Source organism: Hoplias malabaricus, chromosome 7 (genome assembly GCF_029633855.1).
Source record: "Hoplias malabaricus isolate fHopMal1 chromosome 7, fHopMal1.hap1, whole genome shotgun sequence".
Lineage (NCBI taxonomy): Eukaryota > Metazoa > Chordata > Actinopteri > Characiformes > Erythrinidae > Hoplias > Hoplias malabaricus.
In genome coordinates, this window is record NC_089806.1 from 10,006,300 (window position 1) to 10,028,547 (window position 22,248).

General features: G+C 42.6%; 1 protein-coding gene across 3 annotated transcripts in view; it reads left to right on the top strand.

Moving 5' to 3' along the window:
• gphnb (gephyrin b) overlaps positions 1 to 22,248 on the top strand; it is a 136,405-nt gene that overhangs the window by 110,659 nt on the left and 3,498 nt on the right. The window contains exons 11-23 of one of the 3 annotated variants that reach the window (XM_066676540.1): positions 1,240 to 1,302; positions 7,169 to 7,211; positions 7,852 to 7,989; positions 14,175 to 14,267; positions 15,764 to 15,819; positions 16,497 to 16,616; positions 17,039 to 17,097; positions 17,250 to 17,403; positions 17,628 to 17,749; positions 18,451 to 18,538; positions 20,458 to 20,531; positions 20,644 to 20,717; positions 21,538 to 21,641. In XM_066676540.1, coding sequence (XP_066532637.1) covers positions 1,240 to 1,302; positions 7,169 to 7,211; positions 7,852 to 7,989; positions 14,175 to 14,267; positions 15,764 to 15,819; positions 16,497 to 16,616; positions 17,039 to 17,097; positions 17,250 to 17,403; positions 17,628 to 17,749; positions 18,451 to 18,538; positions 20,458 to 20,531; positions 20,644 to 20,717; positions 21,538 to 21,641 — 1,188 coding nt within the window. The remainder of the gene's footprint in view (positions 1 to 1,239; positions 1,303 to 7,168; positions 7,212 to 7,851; positions 7,990 to 14,174; positions 14,268 to 15,763; positions 15,820 to 16,496; positions 16,617 to 17,038; positions 17,098 to 17,249; positions 17,404 to 17,627; positions 17,750 to 18,450; positions 18,539 to 20,457; positions 20,532 to 20,643; positions 20,718 to 21,537; positions 21,642 to 22,248) is intronic. The other 2 variants (XM_066676541.1, XM_066676542.1) reach the window with 2 other exon arrangements.

A 22,248-nucleotide genomic window follows, 5' to 3' on the forward strand; every position in this document is an offset into this window, starting at 1 on the left:
CTTAGTTTTGGAACACTGCCTTTTCAACGCAGAAGTGCTCTGTTGAGCCTATGTCTTTGGTCAAAACCTTCTTAAGTCTTCATTACATCATTGCCACTGACTAATCACTTAAAATGAATGAGTATTAAATATTAGTCTCTAAATAAATATAGGAATGTATTCGTGCATATGTATTGGTTGTGTGTGTGTGTGTTTTCTGAGACCAGCAGCTTTGCACTGCTTCCTCCATCTCCCTCAACCTCAGTCCATCCTCATTCCATCACATCTCTGTGTGAACATCGACTCATCGGAGACTCCACTATAAACCTGCCATTGTTTATATTATTTTCACAGCATTGGAGACGCATAAACAGAAGAGCCGATTAATGAACTGCTTCTAAAGCCTTTATTAAAAACAGAACACATCACACCTCACTTCCACGCTAAGCCTCTAAAGGCCCTGGTGCTCACTTTCAGAACTGAATCCCAGAGTGTTCCCACTGGAGGCTATGGTAGTGTTTTTCCTCAAATTGATCGGATATGAAGAGGCAGGTAAACTGATTCAGCACAGTTTATCAGGACTGTTCAGGTTAGCTTCTCTCTGTGTTGGGTTTGGTGTGCTATGAGAGCTCAGTAGATGCGCTTCAGCTGCCTGCTAAAGCTAAACCCATCACACACTTCTCTCGCTCTCTCTTCTTGCTTTCTATTTCTTTTCTCTATATTTTGTCTCTCTCTAAACTCATTATTGACTTATTACTTTCTGTAATGTGTTTACCATTCTTTCATTTATTCTCTCTCTCTCTCTCTTTCTGCGCTTTGCTGTTTCTTTCTCTCCCTCCACTTTGTGTAAGCCCTGGCTACAGCACTTTTAATAAAGCCCTACTTAAAGGTGTAAACAGCTTTTAAAAAAGGAGCAGTACGTTTATTTTAAGTACACAACAGAGTTAATACATTTCTAAAGGTAATGCAGTCATATGTAGTATATATAATATTGCTGTATTGTAAAATGATATATTGTCCATTTGCCTGCCGTATTTGTGATCAGTTGGCAATATCCCAATATCAAAATCCTGCCTATCATCTTCTTGTTCTCTTTTTTCCCCTCTTTATTTCTTTCTCTCTCTCTCTCTCTCTCTCTCTCTCTCTCTCTCATATTGAGTTGCTTCACACTTCCGTTCTTTTGCGTCTGTTGTCATGCGTTTATTTCTCCTCTACTTGGGACTGATGGACTGATGCTTGATGACTTTGTCTCCACTGTAGCTCCAGTGTAGGTTGGAGGTGCTTAAAGATGATCGAAGGAGCCATAGGACCTTCAGCTCACGAGTAACTATCCCCAAGCCCTCACAAGCCCACTCCACATGCAAAACTCTCTCTCCTGTCTCTCACTCTCTCTCTCTCTCTCTGTCTCTCTCTCTTTATCTGACTCTCTCCTCTTTCTCTCTTTCTCTCTCTCTCTCTTTCTCTGACTGTCTCTCTCTCTCTCTCTCTTTATCTGACTCTCTTCTCTTTCTCTCTCTCTCTCTGTCTCTCTCTCTCTGTGTGTGTGTGTGTGTAGAGATCTTGCTCTTTCACCTGCTTTCGGCTCTTTTTTCGTTTGTTCTGTTGTTTTATACCATCTTTTAACCATTTGTATATATTTCTTACACGTTCTATAACAGTGTTTTATGGTTAATCTCATTTTATTACCATTCAAATTTAAACCATTTACATTTTTAAATGCAATTTCTATGAACTAAGAGATTACAACAGACGTCAGGTTTTAAAGGGGAACGTCGTCGATGTTTCTGCAGGATCCAGTGATTGAGACGTAAACAAAGTGGTGGAGGGGTTTGGTGTTCAATCAGCAGTGAACACAGCAGACATCTGAAACCTTTTATATGGAGTGGTACTGTTTGTAAAATAGCGGAGAACCTGTTATAACAACGGTGATATAAACGACAGACATGAATCAGTCAGATTAGGCTTAATCTTATAAAACTCAGTCATAGGGCAGTGTGACCATTTCATTCATAACTTTGAGCAAGGAGTGTGTAGAGGCAAACACCGGGTTCCTGTCCCCACCGCTGTCAAATATACGGCCTCATTATTTTCTGTACCAAACCACACTTAGTGACTTTGTTTACATCCAGAACAGTTTTTCTGCAGAAGCCTATTATTCAGAAACGTATGGGTTCTGTTCTACGAAGTTTAAAATGTTTCTTTGTTTGTTTGTTTTTAATACAAACCCCATTTCTAGAAACAGAAAAACAGAACAAAACTACATTTGAAGTGTTTCTTTACGTTTTGCCCAGTGTCCCAACGCTTCGGGAAATGAAATGGAGTTTGCATTTAATGTATATATTATACCTCAGAACAATCTTCTCTGTGTTTCTTTATTTTGTTTATTATTCTCTTCCTCTGTTCATTACTTTATTTCTTCTTTAATACTTTCTTACTTTCTCAGACATGCATTGCCTCCATTAGATTTATTTCCAACATCTGTGCTCTCTCTCTCTCTCTTTCTTTCTGTCTCTTTCTCTCTCTCTTTCTCTCACTTTCTCTTTCTTTCTCTTTCTTTCTGTCTCTTTCTCTTTCTTTCTGTCTCTCTCTCTTTCTCTTTCTCTCTCCTTCTGTCTCTTTCTCTCTCTCTTTCTCTCACTTTCTCTTTCTCTCTCTCTCTCTCTTTATCTCTCTCTCTTTCTCTCACTTCTCTCTCTTTATCTCTCTCTCTTTCTCTCACTTTCTCTTTCTCTCTCTATCTCTCTTTTTAAGTTGTCCTTCACTTGCTGTAGATGCTGTGTGTTCTTGCCTCTTTTTGGACAGTGGTTTTATTTCCCACAATCACATCACTCCATCTGTCCCTCCTACTCTTTTTCTGTGTCTCATCCTACCATCTCTTTTTTTTTTCTTGGCTGTCTGGCAGTCGTTGCGCTGTATTTTGTTTTCTGACATGGTTTAGGGCTCAGAGACAGGGTGATCCACATATATACACACACACACACACACGGACACACAACTTTTCCTTTTCTTTAATCCTAACTCAGGAGACAGAAGAGAGAAACAGAGAGGAGGGGAGGACAGATAGATATAATGGGTGTAGACGGCATGATACCAATCCTTACTGATTTATTTATTTATCATACATTTATTTGATGTATTTATTAATGCATTTGTCAGTTGCTCATTAATACACAACATCTGTAAGTGTTAATGAGACAGAATAAGGCAGAGATACTGATTTATTTGCTAGAAGATCGTTTTAAACTGAGCACCGACATCTTAAAACACCAAATGTAACACTCTCACACGATACGTATTTATTTAGATCTATAAAATCAACCACACGTTTGCTTTCTCCTGTCCTCTATTGTGACTTTAACAATGGAAAGGAAGTGTGATTCAGATTCTAGTAATGGACAATGAAAGATTTCTCAGTCGTATTTATCTATGAACTGTTTTTACTTCATTCCTAAAAGCACAAAAAGAGAGCTCCGTGTTCCGCTTTGTTTGTGTCACATGGTTTATGGGTTCCTCTATCAGTACCCAGACTATTTATAGACAGAATGTACATTATGGAACACCTCTGAGAGCCCTGTGTAAGGTTCCTACAGCTGTTAGATGGTTAGTAGGCTGCTGTGGATAAATGTTATGTAATTGTTTCCTTCTTTAATTCCATGTTGTAAATGCCCTCATGAAAAACACCAGACATTCTGTAAAAGGCCACCATTGTTAAAGTATGAGACACATTTATTTTCATAAATCATGGAGTGTACACCCGGCACGGTTAAAAGTTTGGGTGCACTTTCTACGTAATACCGCTTTTTGAGATAAAAGCCTGGGTTGCGACGTATTGCATAAAGTGTCCAACTCTATTGGGCCCCTGAAAGGTGGCATGCCGACCCCCAGAGGAAATGGGCATGTCCTGTGCGTTGATTCCCGAGATTAGACGTTTCATTTTTCTGCACTCTGCTGTTTGTTAAAAGAAGAGAGAAGGGGTGGGAAGCGTTCTGAATTATGTTACTTTTTACAAAATAACAAACACGATCTTCTGTACTGATTACATTTAGAACAGCTATGTGTGTCCCCAAACTTTTGCCAGGCAGCAAAGACTCAGTTTAGAGATTAATCAGAGTCAGTGTAAGTGATGGTGTTTGAATTAGGTTTTATAGATTCCGAAAACACAAAAACACACACTGCGTACCGTCTCATGACACGCGTGAGACACACAAACAATACGTGTTCACGCTGAGACAAAGAACAGCCAATCCACAGAATATAGAGTGGAGTCCGTAAGTAAGTGGGCAGTGACAAAGGGCTCATTGTATTGAATTTTAAATTATATAATGATGATAGAATTAAATGGCTGGACCCTACTGACTCTCAGTGCTTTAATTGAGTATCTGTAACTGTCTTATTGAAAAAGCTGGAGATGGAATATTTATTTTGATTTTATCCTGGCATTAGTTGGTGTTTACTGTGGTAGAAAAGGAACACCCATTAACTGAATTATAGCAAGTTGATTTGACGCTTAAACAGCACAAATTGTGTCACTCTCTGAATACTTATGGACTGCAATCTAAACACCATTACAAGTATTTAATAGATACACATTCATTAAGCACTTTATTAATCCATGAGGGAAATGCTCTGCCACTCAGACCTTGTTTAAACCTGTTTATCACATGGGTCCCAGGTATAAGGCTTGTATCCAGATAGAGCTTAGCTTCATTAAAATGCAGGGGTAAATACAACCAAGACATTGAAATCTGATTATCTGATTATAAAAGCCAGGTCTGAGACACAGTTTAGACCGACATTATAGATGTTTCAAAACATCTGTCTCTCCCAGACACATTCAGTAACCAAATACTATCCCAGTACAAATACTACCCCTCCCAGTACCACCAAAATCCCTCCTACTAGAGTCAAAACCCCTCCCAGTACCACCAAAATCCCTCCTAGTAGAGTCAAACCCCCACCCAGTACCACCAAAATCCCTCTCAGTAGGGTCAAAACCCCACCCAGTACCACCAAAATCCCTCTCAGTAGAGTCAAAACCCCACCCAGTACCACCAAAATCCCTTCCAATAGTCAAAACCCCTCCCAGTACCAACAAAATCCCTCCTAGTAGAGTCAAAACCCCACCCAGTACCACCAAAATCCCTCCTAGTAGATTCAAAACCCCACCCAGTACCACCAAAATCCCTTCCAATAGTCAAAACCCCTCCCAGTACCAACAAAATCCCTCCTAGTAGAGTCAAAACCCCACCCAGTACCACCAAAATGCCTCCTAGTAGAGTCAAAACCCCAACCAGTACCACCAAAATCCCTCCCAATAGTCAAACCCCCACCCAGTACCACCAAAATCCCTCCTAGTAAAGTCAAAACCGCACCCAGTACCACCAAAATATCTTCCAATAGTCAAAACCCCAACCAGTACCACCAAAATCCCTCCTAGTAGAGTCAAAACCCCTCCCAGTACCACCAAAATCCCTCCTAGTAGAGTCAAACCCCCACCCAGTACCACCAAAATCCCTCCTAGTAGAGTCAAAACCCCACCCAGTAACACCAAAATCCCTCCTAGTAGAGTCAAAACCCCTACCAGTACCACCAAAATGCCTCCTAGTAGAGTCAGAACCCCTCCCAGTACCACCAAAATGCCTCCTAGTAGAGTCAGAACCCCTCCCAGTACCACCAAAATCGCTCCTAGTAGAGTCAAAACCCCACCCACTAACACCAAAATGCCTCCTAGTAGAGTCAAACCCCCACTCATACCACCAAAATCCCTCCTAGTAGAGTCAGAACCCCTCCCAGTACCACCAAAATACCTCCTAATAGAGTCAAAATCCCTCCCAATAGTCAAAACCCCTGGCAGTACCACCAAAATCCCTCCCAGTAGAATACATTCTGAACCGTCCTGATAAAAAAAACCCTTACAATTAAAACCCCACCTAATACACACCCTCCTGATACAAATAAAACCTTCCTCATACAACTGAAACTGCACCCAGTACAAACACAGCCCCTACCAATACAACCAACACAACCCCCACCCCCACAAAAGTTATCCATTGCCAAGAAGAGACTAATTGTGGAGCTGATTTGCATTTTAGGAATCTGAATATAGACAAAAAATTGTTGTTTACTTCGACATATCACAGATATATTTGAACACAGAGTGTAAATGAACATAGTTACACTTGTATCAGGATGCTAACATCACCAGGAACCTCGTTTATCAAATGTACCTTAATTTATTCATAAAATAATCTCTCAGCACTTGCATAAAAATGATTTATAAAAACTCATAAACTTTGCTCTGGAACTGCCATCCCTTATCACATTAGAAACCTGAGGTTAACTCTTTAGTGTAGTGTGCGTTCATAAGAAAACATACCCTTTAACACAGACTTATTCCAACTGTTGGGGTGAGGACTGCTTTAGTCCATTTTACCCTAATTGATATTATGAAAAACGATGAGTGTGAGGGTAAGCCTTGATAGATTTGTATGTAGGTCTATGCCATTTGTCATGAAAGACTTATGGAGTTGTCATATTAACTAGAGAAAAGTGCTATGGATTTGTTTATATCTACCCAGACTTTTAACAGGACATTCACCTTTTTTCTAAAGCTCTAATCATGACTTTTCACTTATGATCCTTTGAAGATCAAACCCATGCCTATAAATGTTTTATAAATGAAGCCCCAGGTGTGAGCAGGGTCTCTGTGGTACCTCCTTTAAAGTCAGCTTTACCCTGAAATTCCTTAAAAAAGAATAATCATCAGAGTTCACTCGCAGGTCCACAGCTTCATTACACAGCCACTTCAGTGAGAGTATTGATCTGAGGCCGTGCTCTGGCCGAGGTTTCGCGGAGGGAGAAAGGCAGATGAAAAATGCCCGTTTTGCTTTTAGGGAAAATAAAAAAAACAGCCAACGAGGAGGAATTAGCTGCTAGTGAATGAGCTCATGAACTGCTTGGCCATCAGATTTAAATGTGCCTCTTTCTTCATCGCTTCATCGTGAGAGGGACCTAGGCTCCATATTTGTTTCCAAGTCACAAACCCAGATGATATATTTTGGGCTTCATATTGTGACATGACATTCTCCATCGTTCTTCACTGAGCATTGTCACAGGAGACCCTCGGCTCTCAAACTAACCACTTTTATCTCCTACTCCTCTCTCTCACTCTCTCTCTCTCTCGTTACAGGTGCAGTCACGATGCAGCAGCAAAGAAAATATCTTACGGGCGAGTAAGTCAGATTTGTGTGTTTTTAGCTCTTTGTTTTATCCTTTAAGTGTAATTACATAATGACGTTATTAATTATAAAATTACTTACGTCAGTTACAGTTTGATTTTGCACAAAAACATAGAATTACAATCCAAAAGGAAATAAGAGTACAAACTTAGACTGAGCCCAAACAATCGTGAACTGGTGCAGACTAAAACACAAAAACATACATCTTCAAACAAGACCAGACAACGGTGCACTGGAACCAAGGGGGTATATGTAAGCGTGACCACAGACGAGGAACATCTGGGAAGGATGACGAGAGGGCACAGGTGGGAACACCGATGACAAGGAGTGAGGGAGAGAGACAAGGGAGGAGGCAGGAATGAAACAAAATGGAGCCATGTGCTGAAGAAGGACGTGACAGACGAGGGAACTCGGACGACACAAAGACAGAGCAAGAAAACATGACACTGGGCAAAAGCGTGACAGATTCACAGTGGTTTGACTTGAAATGGACAAATGTGGGACCGTTTTCTGAAGAGATTTTAAGAACCGTTATAAGTTCAATTACGAATATAAGTCAGATCTTTTGAATGAATGTAGATATGTGGCTGATACTACTACCTCTGATTTTGTGTGTGTGTGTGTGTCTGTGTAGGTCACAGTGCAGTGGACATCACTAAGGTTGCCCGGAGGCACCGTATGTCCCCCTTCCCTCTGACCTCCATGGATAAAGCCTTCATCACTGTGCTGGAAATGACCCCAGTGCTGGGCACAGAGATCATCAACTACAGAGGTACGCAGTGGGCAGAATTCAGACTGATATGAACTATGTGACGTATTTAGGGCATATTCATAGATAACAGTATACAGCAACATCAGAGACTACATCCTGTATTCTACACTACTTTCGAATCATAGAGAATCATTCCTGGCTCAGAGATTTGGCACCTCAGGAGGATCACAGATTATGGAGATTATACAAACTGTGCAAAACTTTTTGAATAAAAATAAAATAATAATAAATAATAACAATTAATGATATATATTTAAACTATTGCGACAGTAACATCAGTAGATGAATTACGGCTTTGTGTGTGTGTGTTTGGACTGAGGGAGGAAACCGGAGCACCCGGAGGAAACCCACGCAGACACAGAGAGAACACACCACACTCCTCACAGACAGTCACCCGGAGGAAACCCACGCAGACACAGGGAGAACACACCACACTCCTCACAGACAGTCACCGAGAGGAAACCCACGCAGACACAGAGAGAACACACCACACTCCTCGCAGACAGTCACCCGGAGGAAACCCACGCAGACACAGAGAGAACACACCACACTCCTCACAGACAGTCACCCGCAGGAAACCCATGCAGACACAGGGAGAACACACCACACTCCGCACAGACAGTCACCGGGAGGAAACCCACACAGACACAGAGAGAACACACCACACTCCTCACTAACAGTCACCGGGAGGAAACCCACGCAGACACAGGGAGAACACACCACACTCCTCACAGTCACCCGGAGGAGACACAGGGAGAACACACCACACTCCTCACAGACAGTCACCCGGAGGAAACCCACGCAGACACAGGGAGAACACACCACACTCCTCACAGACAGTCACCCGGAGGAAACCCACACAGACACAGGGAGAACACACCACACTCCTCACAGACAGTCACCCGGAGGAAACCCACACAGACACAGAGAGAACACACCACACTCCTCACAGACAGTCACCGAGAGGAAACCCACGCAGACACAGAGAGAACACACCACACTCCTCGCAGACAGTCACCCGGAGGAAACCCACGCAGACACAGAGAGAACACACCACACTCCTCACAGACAGTCACCCGCAGGAAACCCATGCAGACACAGGGAGAACACACCACACTCCGCACAGACAGTCACCGGGAGGAAACCCACACAGACACAGAGAGAACACACCACACTCCTCACTAACAGTCACCGGGAGGAAACCCACGCAGACACAGGGAGAACACACCACACTCCTCACAGTCACCCGGAGGAGACACAGGGAGAACACACCACACTCCTCACAGACAGTCACCCGGAGGAAACCCACGCAGACACAGGGAGAACACACCACACTCCTCACAGACAGTCACCCGGAGGAAACCAACACAGACACAGGGAGAACACACCACACTCCTCACAGACAGTCACCCGGAGGAAACCCACACAGACACAGAGAGAACACACCACACTCCTCACAGACAGTCACCCAGAGCAGGAACTGAACCCACAACCTCCAGGTCCCTGGAGCTGTGTGACTGCGACACTACCTGCTGCGCCACCGTGCCAATGAAACAAAATAAATAAATCTTAACCATCACAGTTGTTACTGTTAATAGGTTTAATTGATTTATTATGCATAGCTAAAGCCGCTCCTCTCCTCCTATGGTTTTCTTCCTATGGATAGTTTGCTCCCAGAGTCCTGCTTTTGATGATTGCTTGTGTTTTCCATGAAAGACTTTAAATTAAAGGTGTAGGTGTTGTATTCGTTTTAAATTCCAGACCTTGTGGCCTCACCAACATTTACCTGAGGGACTGTTTAATTGATACTTTAATGATGATCTTCATGTGATCATTTACTACATATGCACTGACATATCATCTGACATCTAACATCTGTGTATGTGTCTACAAGTATTTTATTCTGCAGATGTCCAACTGTTATTTGTGCTGGTCTTGGTAGAGGAAGGGACAGTAAGAAAAGGACAGGGGCTAGTAAAGCTGAATACGCAAACATTAGGGATGTCGAACCATGCCTAAGGTTTTCAAAGAAATAGTGCATCAAAGCAGTGGTTTGGAGACTCCAGCGAAATAACAGTGATCTTGTGATTACTGGAAATGAAAGTTTGTTACATCACTGCATTGCCCCAGTGCGTCTGTGTGTGTGTTTTTTTTTAATTGCTTTTAAAATAAGTGTCAGCGTGAGAGTATTTTAATATGTGATTTTAATTTGGGTTTGTAAAATATGGAAAATATGAAAAACAGCCCAAAAACAGGATTGCAGAGCGCTATCCATCTTTGAGACTCACACCAAGGTGATGTGCATGAAATGTAATCAACATCTGTTTAATTTTGTTAAGCATCTAGATGTTGAGGGCGGCACTGTTGTGCAGCAGGTTAGTGTCACAGTCACACAGCTCCAGGGGCCTGGAGGTTGTGGGTTCGAGTCCCGCTCCGAGTGACTGTCTGTGAGGAGTGTGGTGTGTTCCCCCTGTGTCTGTGTGGGTTTCCTCCGGGTGACTATCTGTGAGGAGTGTGGTGTGTTCTCCCTGTGTCTGTGTGGGTTTCCTCCGGGTGACTGTCTGTGAGGAGTGTGGTGTGTTCCCCCTGTGTCTGTGTGGGTTTCCTCTGGGTGACTGTCTGTGAGGAGTGTGGTGTGTTACCTCTGGGTGACTGAGGAGTGTGGTGTGTTACCTCTGGGTGACTGTCTGTCAGGAGTGTGGTGTGTTCCCCCTGTGTCTGCGTGGGTTTCCTCCGGGTGACTGTCTGTGAGGAGTGTGGTGTGTTCTCCCTGTGTCTGCGTGGGTTTCCTCCGGGTGACTGTCTGTGAGGAGTGTGGTGTGTTCCCCCTGTGTCTGCGTGGGTTTCCTCCTGGTGACTGTCTGTGAGGAGTGTGGTGTGTTACCTCTGGGTGACTGAGGAGTGTGGTGTGTTACCTCTGGGTGACTGTCTGTCAGGAGTGTGGTGTGTTCCCCCTGTGTCTGCGTGGGTTTCCTCCGGGTGACTGTCTGTGAGGAGTGTGGTGTGTTCTCCCTGTGTCTGCGTGGGTTTCCTCCGGGTGACTGTCTGTGAGGAGTGTGGTGTGTTCCCCCTGTGTCTGCGTGGGTTTCCTCCTGGTGACTGTCTGTGAGGAGTGTGGTGTGTTCCCCCTGTGTCTGCGTGGGTTTCCTCCTGGTGACTGTCTGTGAGGAGTGTGGTGTGTTCTCCCTGTGTCTGCGTGGGTTTCCTCCTGGTGACTGTCTGTGAGGAGTGTGGTTTGTTCTCCCTGTGTCTGCGTGGGTTTCCTCCGGGTGACTGTCTGTGAGGAGTGTGGTGTGTTCTCCCTGTGTCTGCGTGGGTTTCCTCCTGGTGACTGTCTGTGAGGAGTGTGGTGTGTTCTCCCTGTGTCTGCGTGGGTTTCCTCCAGGTGACTGTCTGTGAGGTGTGTGGTGTGTTCTCCCCGTGTCTGCGTGGGTTTCCTCCGGGTGCTCCGGTTTCCTCCCACAGCCCAAAAACACACACTGGTAGGTGGATTGGTGACTTAAAAGTGTCCGTAGGTGTGAATGTGTGAAAGTGAGCTGAAAGCTAGTGTTCTCCATCTTAGAACTCACAACCGCTTTTGTAGATCTCGGCTTAAACTCCAAGCTCCGCCTACTGGACTCCTGTTCTGCATACTGATTGGTCAAATGATGTCATCTGGCTAATGCTGACTGACACATCCAATAATCTATGAAAAAACCAGTCAGGCAGAAAACTGGAGAGAGAAATCAAATTCACACATACACAGGCACATTGTGTGTGTGTGTGTGTGTGTGTGCACGCGCGCATTTTAATACATTGCTAAATCGAGCAGTTGCAAAATCAGCTTTTCTATGAGGATTAACATCATCACGCTCTTGGAGTGTTGAGTGAAACTGAATATTTTGAGATTTTATTAATAATCCTCCTCTTCTCTCTGTCCTTTTATATTTTGTGTCTCATTAAGGTTATTGGTTTCATGTTCACTGGCCTGCACTTGTATCTTTCACCAAACCTGTTCTGGTTGCGTGGTTGTTTTGAGTCTGATTTCAGTGTGTTCTGTTCCTCTCTTAGCTCCACACCTACACACATCAGCCGGGAGAGGAGAGACAGCCAGGCTATATTTAACCACTCTGTCTCTTAACAACACAGGCCCGCAGCTTCTGTCTCTTATCTACATCCATCTTTCTCTCATCATCATCATCTCTCTCGTATCTCTCGCTCTCTCATTTCTCTCTCTGTCTCTCTCTCAATCTGCCATTTATCTGTATTTCTTTTTCTCTCTATTATTTCTCTCTCTGCGTGTGCATGTATATTTTTTTCCTACCCTCTTTTCCTTTTTCTCTAACACATCTTTTTATCCTTGACTCTTTCTTACTCTCACTACAGACAGACAGCTACACTACTGTAATTTCACAATGTAACTTGATATATTTCATTTTTTGACATTCATTCATGTTCTTTCTTTATGCAACCACAAACATTGAGACATTGCACATATTGTAAAACATATTGTGAATCAAAACAAAGTGTAGTAAGAACAAAGACAACATTTATTAGTTATTTTTATTACTATATATTTATTTGCCCATTTTGAATTTAATGCCAGCATCATGTTCTTTTAACAATACTCTGTAAGCATTTGGGAACCGAGGAGACCAATCGCTGTAGTTTGTCAAAATCCTTGTTTGGTATAGGATTTTAAATGCTCAGCAGCTCAGGGTCTCAGTTGTAGTGTTTTTCATAATGCACTAGTTGGGTGTGTAAACAAGGCCTTCCCCAAAAACGCCGTTGTCAGGATGGAAGCGTGTGATTTCAAAACCTGTACATATCATTCAGCATTAACAGTGCCTACACAGATGTGCAGTTCACCTGTGCCAGGTGCATTAATGAACCCTCATGCCAACACAGATGCTGGGTTTCAAACTGTGTGCTTATAACAAGCCACATGGTTCTTCTCTTCTTTAGCCTAGATCCATGATTTCCAAAAAAAAGAATTTCAAATTTAGATTTTTCAGAGCAAAGGACACTTCTCCAGCTCGGTCCATCTTAAATGAGCTTGGCCCAGAAAAGGCCGCCATGTTTCTGGATCCTGTTTATATGGTTTCATCTTTAAATTTGTGAGTTTTAACTTGTGTTTGTGCATGAAGTGGTGAACTGTGTTCTCAGACAATGCTTTCAGAAACGGTTTCTGAGCCCAAGAAATGATTTCCACTACAGAAACGTGTCTGTTTTTAATTCAGTGCTGTCTGAGATCACACTGGTTTTGGGCACCTGTCCTTTGTATATAGAGAACTTTTCAGATTCTCTGAAACACTTAACAATATGTGCCGTACATGATGAAAACCCCATTTTTTCACTGTTTGCCCACACAGTTTTTACAGAGTTGTGAACCCCCTCCCCATTTACTGCTGAAAGACTCTACCTCTCTGATGATTTTTTTAAACCTAATGATGTCAGTAAGCTTTTGAACATTAACCTCTCTTCCTTTTGTAGCGATACACAATTTTACCAGTCTATTGTTCCCCGTTCCAAATTTTTTGGAAAGTATTGTTGGCATCAAATTGAAAATGGGCTAATATTTTATAAAAAATATAATTTCCCACTTTTAACATTTGAAATATTGTCTTTTTCTATTTTCAGTTAAATATAGGGTTTAAATTATTTGCACATCATTGTTGTATAATTGTCATCTTTTCCTTCAGATTGTTGTGTAAATGCCTGCTTTCAGGTTTGACAAAAAAAGTCTAAAATGCCTTTGATACTTGTATAAGCGTCTGTAATAACTCACTTCACTGCATCTGTGAATGAAATTAGTTATATTTCATTTTAATAATTATAGAATAGGGTGACACTGTGGTGCAGCAGGTTAGTGTCGCAGTCACACAGCTCCAGGGACCTGGAGGTTGGGGCTTCAATTCCCGCTCCGGGCGACTGTCTGTAAGGAGTGTGTTCTCCCTGTGTCTGCATGGGTTGCCTCCGGGTGCTCAGGTTTCCTCCCACGGTCCAAAAACCCATTTTTGTAGGTGAACTGGTGACTCAAAAGTGTCCGTAGGTGTGAGTATGTGAGTGAATCTGTGAGTGTGTCGCCCTGTGAAGGACTGGCGCCCCCTCCACGACCCTGACCTGGATAAGCGGTTACAGACAATGAATGAATGTGTGAATAATTATAGAATATCTTTCTAATTTTGTGCCTCTCTCTCTCACAGATGGAATGGGTCGAGTTTTGGCTCAGGACGTTTATGCCAAAGACAACCTGCCCCCCTTTCCCGCCTCAGTTAAAGATGGATACGCTGTACGAGGTACGTGTTGAATCCCGCTTATAGTTTGAGCTAAAGACATTTAAATTGAAATTACACGGGAAAGAAAGCAATAAGGTGTTCAGAGCACTCATTTGCCATCACAGGGCTTTACCCTGATTAAATTGAACACATTGTTACTGATGCTTTAATCATATTTTTGGTTGTCTCTTTTCACTCCTTTAAATCTACTTTTTAAATAGTTCACTTTCTCCTCATCAACCCTCTCCCTCTGTACACACACTCACTTTTATTTATCTATTTGTATTTATCTTAATTTCTCTTTATTTTTCTATTTTCTCTCTCTCTGTCACGCTAAGTCATGATGAGTGAGAGTGTGTTTGCCCTGCGTTATGACAAACCTCGTTAGCTCACGCTCCACTTCTCATGTCAGAGCTCCATATTCAGTGGATCACTCATTTCTGCTGCAGAGTGGGGTCTGAAAACGCTTCTGAGGGGATGAATGTCAAACGCTTCACTCTTTTATTACACCGCTCCCTGGAGGAGCACCCTCTCGCACACTGGGGTCATACGTAGTGCTTCTAAACCTCTTTACTTATTTTATCCCTCTCTAAACCCCTTTTTTGTAATAGGTTTTTCTCACAATTTAGTCGTCTCTGATCCCTGAGTTTTCTTTTCAAGTGACTGCGAGGCCCTCCTTTTCTCTGATAGTTTTAATGCACTTCAAGAGAAAAATCCAACCTAGGCATATTAACATTTACACTGATCAGCCGTAACTTCAACATTACAATGACGTTTTTATTCCTACACTGTCTTTGTTTTATCGGCTTTAGAGATCCTAAAGGTGCGCTCTGATTTTTTGCTGTGTGTGGCACTGGTATGAATGGATCAGACACAGCAGCGAGGCTCGAGTTTATAAACACCGTTTCCACTCATTGTCCAGTCTGTCCGACACTCCTACCTCAGTGGTCCACCTTGTAGATGTAAAGTCAGAGGCAGTAGCTACTCTGTGGCTGCAATTTTAGCGTTGGTCATCTTCTAGTCCTTCATGAATTGACACAGGATGTTGTTGGCTGGATATTTTTGGTTGGTGGACTGTTCTCCAGTCCATCAATGACACTGAGGGCTTTAAAAACTCTAGCAGCACTGCTGTGTCTGATCCACTCTTTCCAGCACAACCCACATCAGTGTCACTGCAGCACTGAGTATGACCCACCACCCAAATCATCCCTGCTCTGTGGGGGTCCTGAGCTAAGTACACCAAGAGCTATAAAGTTGTGTGGTCAGTGGAGCTGATAAAATGGACAGTGAATGTAGAAACTAAGATGTTATTTAAATGTTTTGGGTGGTTGGAGTATGTGACCCATCTTAATAACATTGAAGTGAGGAGAAAGAGAAGACGTGGCTTGTATCTGTGGGAGGGGAAAGCGGGACTTGATATCATTGTTTAAGGTTGAAGGTTCTGAGTTTGTATTGTGCTGAAGTGAGTGCTGTAGGTCAGTTAGCTTTGTTTTCATTGTTTTGTCCTCTTTCACCAGCTGCTGATGGCCCTGGTGATCGTTTCATTATTGGAGAATCGCAGGCTGGAGAGCAGGTGAGTGTGTCCACATTCTCTCTCTCTCTTACACACATACACACACACACACACACACTAATGACTTGTTCTTCGGAATGTTGTTTCAGCAAACACCTGACGACTCACTCTCACCTACACTACGTTACCATCTGAGCAGTTTCTTCACAGACTGTGTTTACAATCTTCCAAGTCTGTATCAATGTGCACAAAAGAAGTCTGCTTTCACAGCAACTTTTCATAACAAACACTTCAATATTTACAGATATAACGTTTATAATCAGTCCTTTCCACGTAATGTATCTCATTCAAGGGCTGATGAATAAGATACATTTCACTGGAATGGTGATCTCTCACTTTATTTTATAAGTTGCCGTTTTGTATGAATTCCAAAGTTTAAAATGAATCCCAGTGAAGTTTGGAAGCAAAAGGCATGTCGGACTGGGGGGGGGGGGTCTCAAAAATATTCCCATTTACGAAAGGCAGGGGTGTGGGGTGGGCGGGGTCACTGCAGAACCGCTAAGTTTAACCAATGGAAGAGAAGTGGCAGATGAGTCGAGTTGAGGAGTCAATGAGCATCAACTATGAATCAAAAATTTCTACTTTTGCCATTTTCTAGCAACAGCTGTGATTACATTTGTGTGTGTGTGTGTTTTGCACTGCCTTGCCCCCCCCCCCCCCCCCCCCCCCCCCGCCAGCCAACTCACACAGTGATGCCGGGTCAGGTGATGCGGGTGACGACAGGCGCTCCTATTCCCTGTGGAGCAGATGCTGTGGTCCAGGTGGAAGATACAGAGCTGCTGCGAGAGTCTGAGGATGTGAGTTTTTTTGGTTTGTTTGTTTTATTTTAATGGTAGAGACAGGTGATGAAGTTGTGAAATATTGCAAAACTCCTCTGCCCTAATGCAGCTGGTTATTATAGTTATTTACATATAAAATAGCTCTGAAATAGAACTTATATCGATCAATGGGTTACTAATGTTTGTTCTAGGATCCACTAACAAGCTCAGGGTTACATCACATCCATGGGTACTGTAAACACATGCTACACTTATTTCATGGTTGTGCTATGCCCATTTGCCATTTAAATTACTACATTGCGTTAATTTAACCAAAGTTTTGCTAAATTCATTTCCATTATTATCCCTGGACACCATGCAGACAATAAGAAGTGCGACTCTTCCAAGGGTTCCTTCTGTTTTAAATCATATTGTGCTCGTGTCCCTGGTCTTTATTTCAGGGCACAGAGGAGCTGGAGGTGCGCATTCTCGTACAAGCACGCCCAGGACAGGACATCAGGTAACCTGTGCATTAAGGATATCCATGGGTTAAAAAGTTCCTTTGTAGCACAAGCACACAACATAGTGTGAGTGGATATGTCCCCAAGCTTTTCAGTTGCGCTCTCAGTGTTTGAGTAACTTTAATATTTCTTACTCTCTCCCGTTCCCTAGGCCCATTGGTCACGATATAAAACGTGGGGAGTGTGTGCTGGCCAAAGGAACACACATGGGCCCCTCGGAGATCGGCCTGCTGGCCACGGTGGGTGTCACTGAGGTGGAGGTGCACAAATTCCCTGTGGTGGCTGTCATGTCCACAGGAAACGAGGTAAGAGCTCGAAACACACCCAAACACACAGGCAGAGACAAGTGCCCATCACAATTAAGCAGCGTTTCTAACACGCGCTGAGGGTTTTACACACACCAGCCTTATTTGAACAATACTTCAGTGTAATGCCATGTCATACTGAGCCCCAGAGTCCTGTTTAATATTTAAAGCTGATAAACGCATGGCTTTGGCGGTGTGTGACAGGCTGTGCGTTCGTTTCTCAGCTGCTGAACCCGGAGGACGATCTGCACCCCGGGAAGATCCGAGACTCCAACCGCTCCACGCTGCTGGCCACCATTCAGGAGCACGGCTACCCCACCATCAACCTGGGCATCGTGGGAGACAAGTGAGTACTGCAAAGAGGTTGTGACCATTTCCCGCTCCCCAACACTGCCGTCACATGTTTAGTATATAAAGTTTGTCCGGGATAAAGGAGGCTAGCGTAAACAAGAAATCGGAAAGGCTATCGGATATCACCAAGATAATTACAGAAGCAACAAAAGAAGATTATCGTATCTTAGTCCGTACTTACGGATAATATTCTTAGACAGTGTGAGAAACCACATAATCAGATATTCTTTGTGATTTACATTGAATTTTTGTGGCAAACAGTATATCTTTTTCCATTTTAAGTATGTCAACAAAATAAATGAGTCTCCCAGGCTACAGTACAGCCCCCAGGGTTGGTTACACACCTAAACTAGTCCATATCCCCCAGTATTCATGTAAAAAACTCAGTACATCTTAATTAATCCCTTTTAGCTGCAACGTTTGCACTCATTACAATTATTCTTCAAGCAAGAACTCACATGTAGTGACACCACTTTAGTTATCACTGCCTCTTGTCTCAGCAAGCACTGGATGTCTCTGTTCCCTGCTGGTGACATACCATTCGAAATTCAACAATGTAACTCAGTAAAATAGAAAGGATGCAGGCCAAAAAGGCTCGTCTAGGGCAGGTTTGTATCCCGTTCTCTGTAGTAGCCAGACTGTGTTGGCTGTATCTTGGTTTTGAAGTAGTTTACTATACCTTTTGTCACCCAACAGCCCAGATGACCTCCTGAATGCCCTGAACGAGGGAATTAGCCGCGCCGACGTCATCATCACCTCTGGGGGCGTGTCCATGGGGGAGAAGGTGTGGCCTCACTCACTGTTTTTGGATGTTCATTGATTTTTATGTGATATCTTGTTATTCGGTTTAGGAGACAAAAAAGGACACTGGCCAGAAAGCTTCTCAAAGTGCGGTGTAGCAGGGCCACACCATAGTACACTGTCTTAAAGCAGCACTCTGAATGTCAGAGAAAAAGGTGTTCATATACAGCTGTATTAAAAAGACAAACTAGAAGTGGATGATTATGTTTAACATATACAAAGTATAGCACTCTGCCGCCCTCAAATATCAATTTTCTTTGTATCGAAAAAAGCAGAAATCTTATTATTGCTGTCCAATAAAAGCCGGTGACTTTACCGTATTAAAGGCTAAGCACCACTTAATGGACCTCCATGAATATTTCACATTATTGTAGTTACTGACATATATAAGTATGAATTAAAATGAAAATAGCAGCTTAATTTGCTTTAAAACTGACAATTTTATTAAATCGTCGGAAAAACCCGAGTTCGCTACGGAAATTCTTGAACGCAACCGTGACGTCACTGGTGGACAACAGCTGAACAACGCCGCGGTAAAACACCGTTATGACTGACTGTTATGACAGTATCTAGCTAAATAACCAACATTATTCATGACAATAGCCTAGCAATAAGCTAAACTCAAATGTAGAGGTACCGTTATTCTTGTAAATGTGATCGAAGTCGAACTCGAATTCATCCGACACTAGAAACCTCCGTAATGCAGCTACGTAGCCGAGTATAATCTGAGTCACCGAGTTTAGCAAGTCAAGCTAACGTTAACTAACACCAACTAAAACAGGCGAAGTGAGTGTCCTTACCCTGTTTACCTCCATGTTACAGAGGCTCTTGAACACCTTTCGTTGTTGTCCTTACATGCCCATATTGTTGGAAAAGCGCCAGTGAAATGAGCTACAGATAACGGAGTGAGCGGATGGTCCTTTCCAAAGTGCCCGTTTAAAGTGGACAAATTTAGTCCATTTTCTGGATATTTTGGGATCTTTGGGCCATTTGTTCACAGATGTCCCACTGTACATTGAATGATTGCAGCCAAAAACAACACACCTTTTCGTCGTTTTCCATTAAATTAAGTGTAACTTCTAGAGTTGTTGTCCACCATCTACGTCACAGGCAAGACGCCTATTAGAGTTTCCCAACACCGTTTGGGGGGGGGACCAACAGTCTTTTAAACCTTATTCCTTGAATTAGTAAGAAATAACATGTTTTCTGACTATCAATAAACACAAGTTAGGAACTCAAATTCAGGTAAACTAAAATATGATATATTTATCTATCGTGAAGCCTCAATGCATGTAATATCACATTCTGGTGTCTTATATTATGCAGAGGGACTTTCTTATGTACCGTATTGACACTCGTGGCTGTTTAAACTTGGAGTTAAATAAACGATTGGTGGTCTTTGCCTGCTGCAGAGTGCATATGTTAGATATGGGATTATTGCAGGTAATGAGCTCACGATTGTGTGGCTGGATTCCACCTTCCAGAAACGGGAGGAGTTCATAAATATGTTGGCATTGAGTTCAGTGGTGTTAAGTGGTTTGCCTGCTCTGACTGAGCCTGTTTAACCCAGTGAGCTGTTATCAGGTGTGTTGAAGCAGTGAAAGCTCTAAACTGCAGCACTGCAGCCCTCCAGCACTGTGTTTGAGAAGCTCAGCCCCCATCTCTCCGCTCTAGAATACATCTTTCAGGGCCTATAGCATATTTACTCACGACTCCGTACTGACATCTAGTGGCTGCTTCTGGATTCGAAGGATGAGCTTTTACAGCAGTGAGAGATGGTGATAAATAATTCATGAAATTGATTCTCCTGTCGTGCTGTGAATGTCTGCTTGTTTATGAGGAGTTTTATGCGAATGATTTCATCATGGTTAATGTGGACGGTTAATTGGCCCGTTTTGACAGGACTACCTGAAGCAGGTGCTTGATATTGACCTCCACGCTCAGATCCACTTTGGACGTGTCTTTATGAAACCGGGGTAAGTGAAGGGATGAATGGGTGCTTAAAGGCACGATAGAACTAAGTAAAAAAATTTAAAAATAAAAAAAACATTAGACAATGTGATGTGGTTTATTTTTTGTTTCAAATAGTCTCCCTACAACTTTTGCGACTTTGGACATGGATGGTACACGAAAGCTTATCTTTGCGCTACCAGGTAGGGATGGTGAGAACATTTGGTATGTCTTTATTAGCTTTATGAGATTTATAAGCAAAATATATATTACTAGTCAAAGTTTGGACACATCTGACTGAATATTTACTCTTATAATGGAGTAAAGGCTTGTTTCGAGTGTTCAAGAGAGCACAGTTCAACTCTCTGGAAGGTTACAAAGGCCCTCCCTCAACTTCTGTCACTCATGGTGCCTGCCAATGTGGGCTTCTTTTAACCAACCACACGGGTTTGGATAGTTAGTGTTCTCCTTCAAGCATGAGGAGCTCCAAAGACCTTACCCAGTAAACATTTAGCCGTTGATTCAACGTTGAAACAACGTAATGACTGCTGTCTAATCAACGTTCTCTTAAAGTTGAAAATGAAAGTTGAAAAGACGTCCAAACACAGACATTGAAAAGACGACTATTAGACGTATTTTGGACGTCCATTGACGTTATTAATTGGTCCCGAAATAAATGACTTGTATAAAACGCGTTTTGGACGTCCACTGACGTTATCGATTGGTCACCACTTAACTAACTTATTAAGATGGATTTTGGACGTCCATTGACGTTTAAAATATGTCCTTGATGGACAGACTACTTTTAGACCTATTTTGAACGTCCAGGGACGTTCCTTGTTTACTGGGTATGTTAGCTGCATCTCTGTATAATTCCCTGTTGTTACATAATTCAAAAAATGTTGAAAAATAATAGAGTCACGTGTGCGTCCAAACAGTTTAATAAAACTAGAACAGTATTATTCATGGCTTCAATCTGATTTTAAGTCTCAACCCTTAAGAGCTGAATGAAGTTCTCTGTTTCTGACACAGGGAATCCTGTATCAGCCGTCGTCACGTGTAACCTCTTTGTCATCCCCGCCTTGAGGAAGATGCAGGGAATTTTGGACCCCCGGCCCACCATTATCAAAGCCAGGGTAAGAGCCAGTGGACCACCCGCTGTAGTACACCCTGTATGTACAACATTTTGTAGATGCAACGTGTAATTCCTAAATTCAGCTGCTTTAAGCTGCACCCATCGCTGACAAAGATGATTAGCTGTGCGCACAGTGTGTAACCTTCATAGAAAAGTATGACGTAAAATGGGATACTCTGGAGCAGCTACACATGAGCCTTACTTTATAATGTCCAATGCCAGACATGGGCTAGAGGAATGTAAAGCCCCCCCAGTCTTGTGTTGTGGAGCAGTGGAACTGTGTTCTCATGGATGGATTCCAGTTCCAGTGTCTAATGTAAAGCCTTTAAGCAGTAAATGGAGTATAATAAAACTCTTTAGTTTTAGAATGAACGTTGGTTGAGCTGGTGTCTATTACCCTTTAACTGCTCAGTGGAATTATCAGAGCAGTTACAGCGCATCAGTATTGGAATTAGCATTTATTATCAATTAAAATAATATTCAATAAACATCACATATTTTTTTATGGCCCTTTTCAAGTGTTAAACAATAGTTGGTAAAACATAAGACTTTTACTTTGTCTAATTTTTGGGAAATTTACTAAAGAAGAGTTGTAATGAGTTAAATTT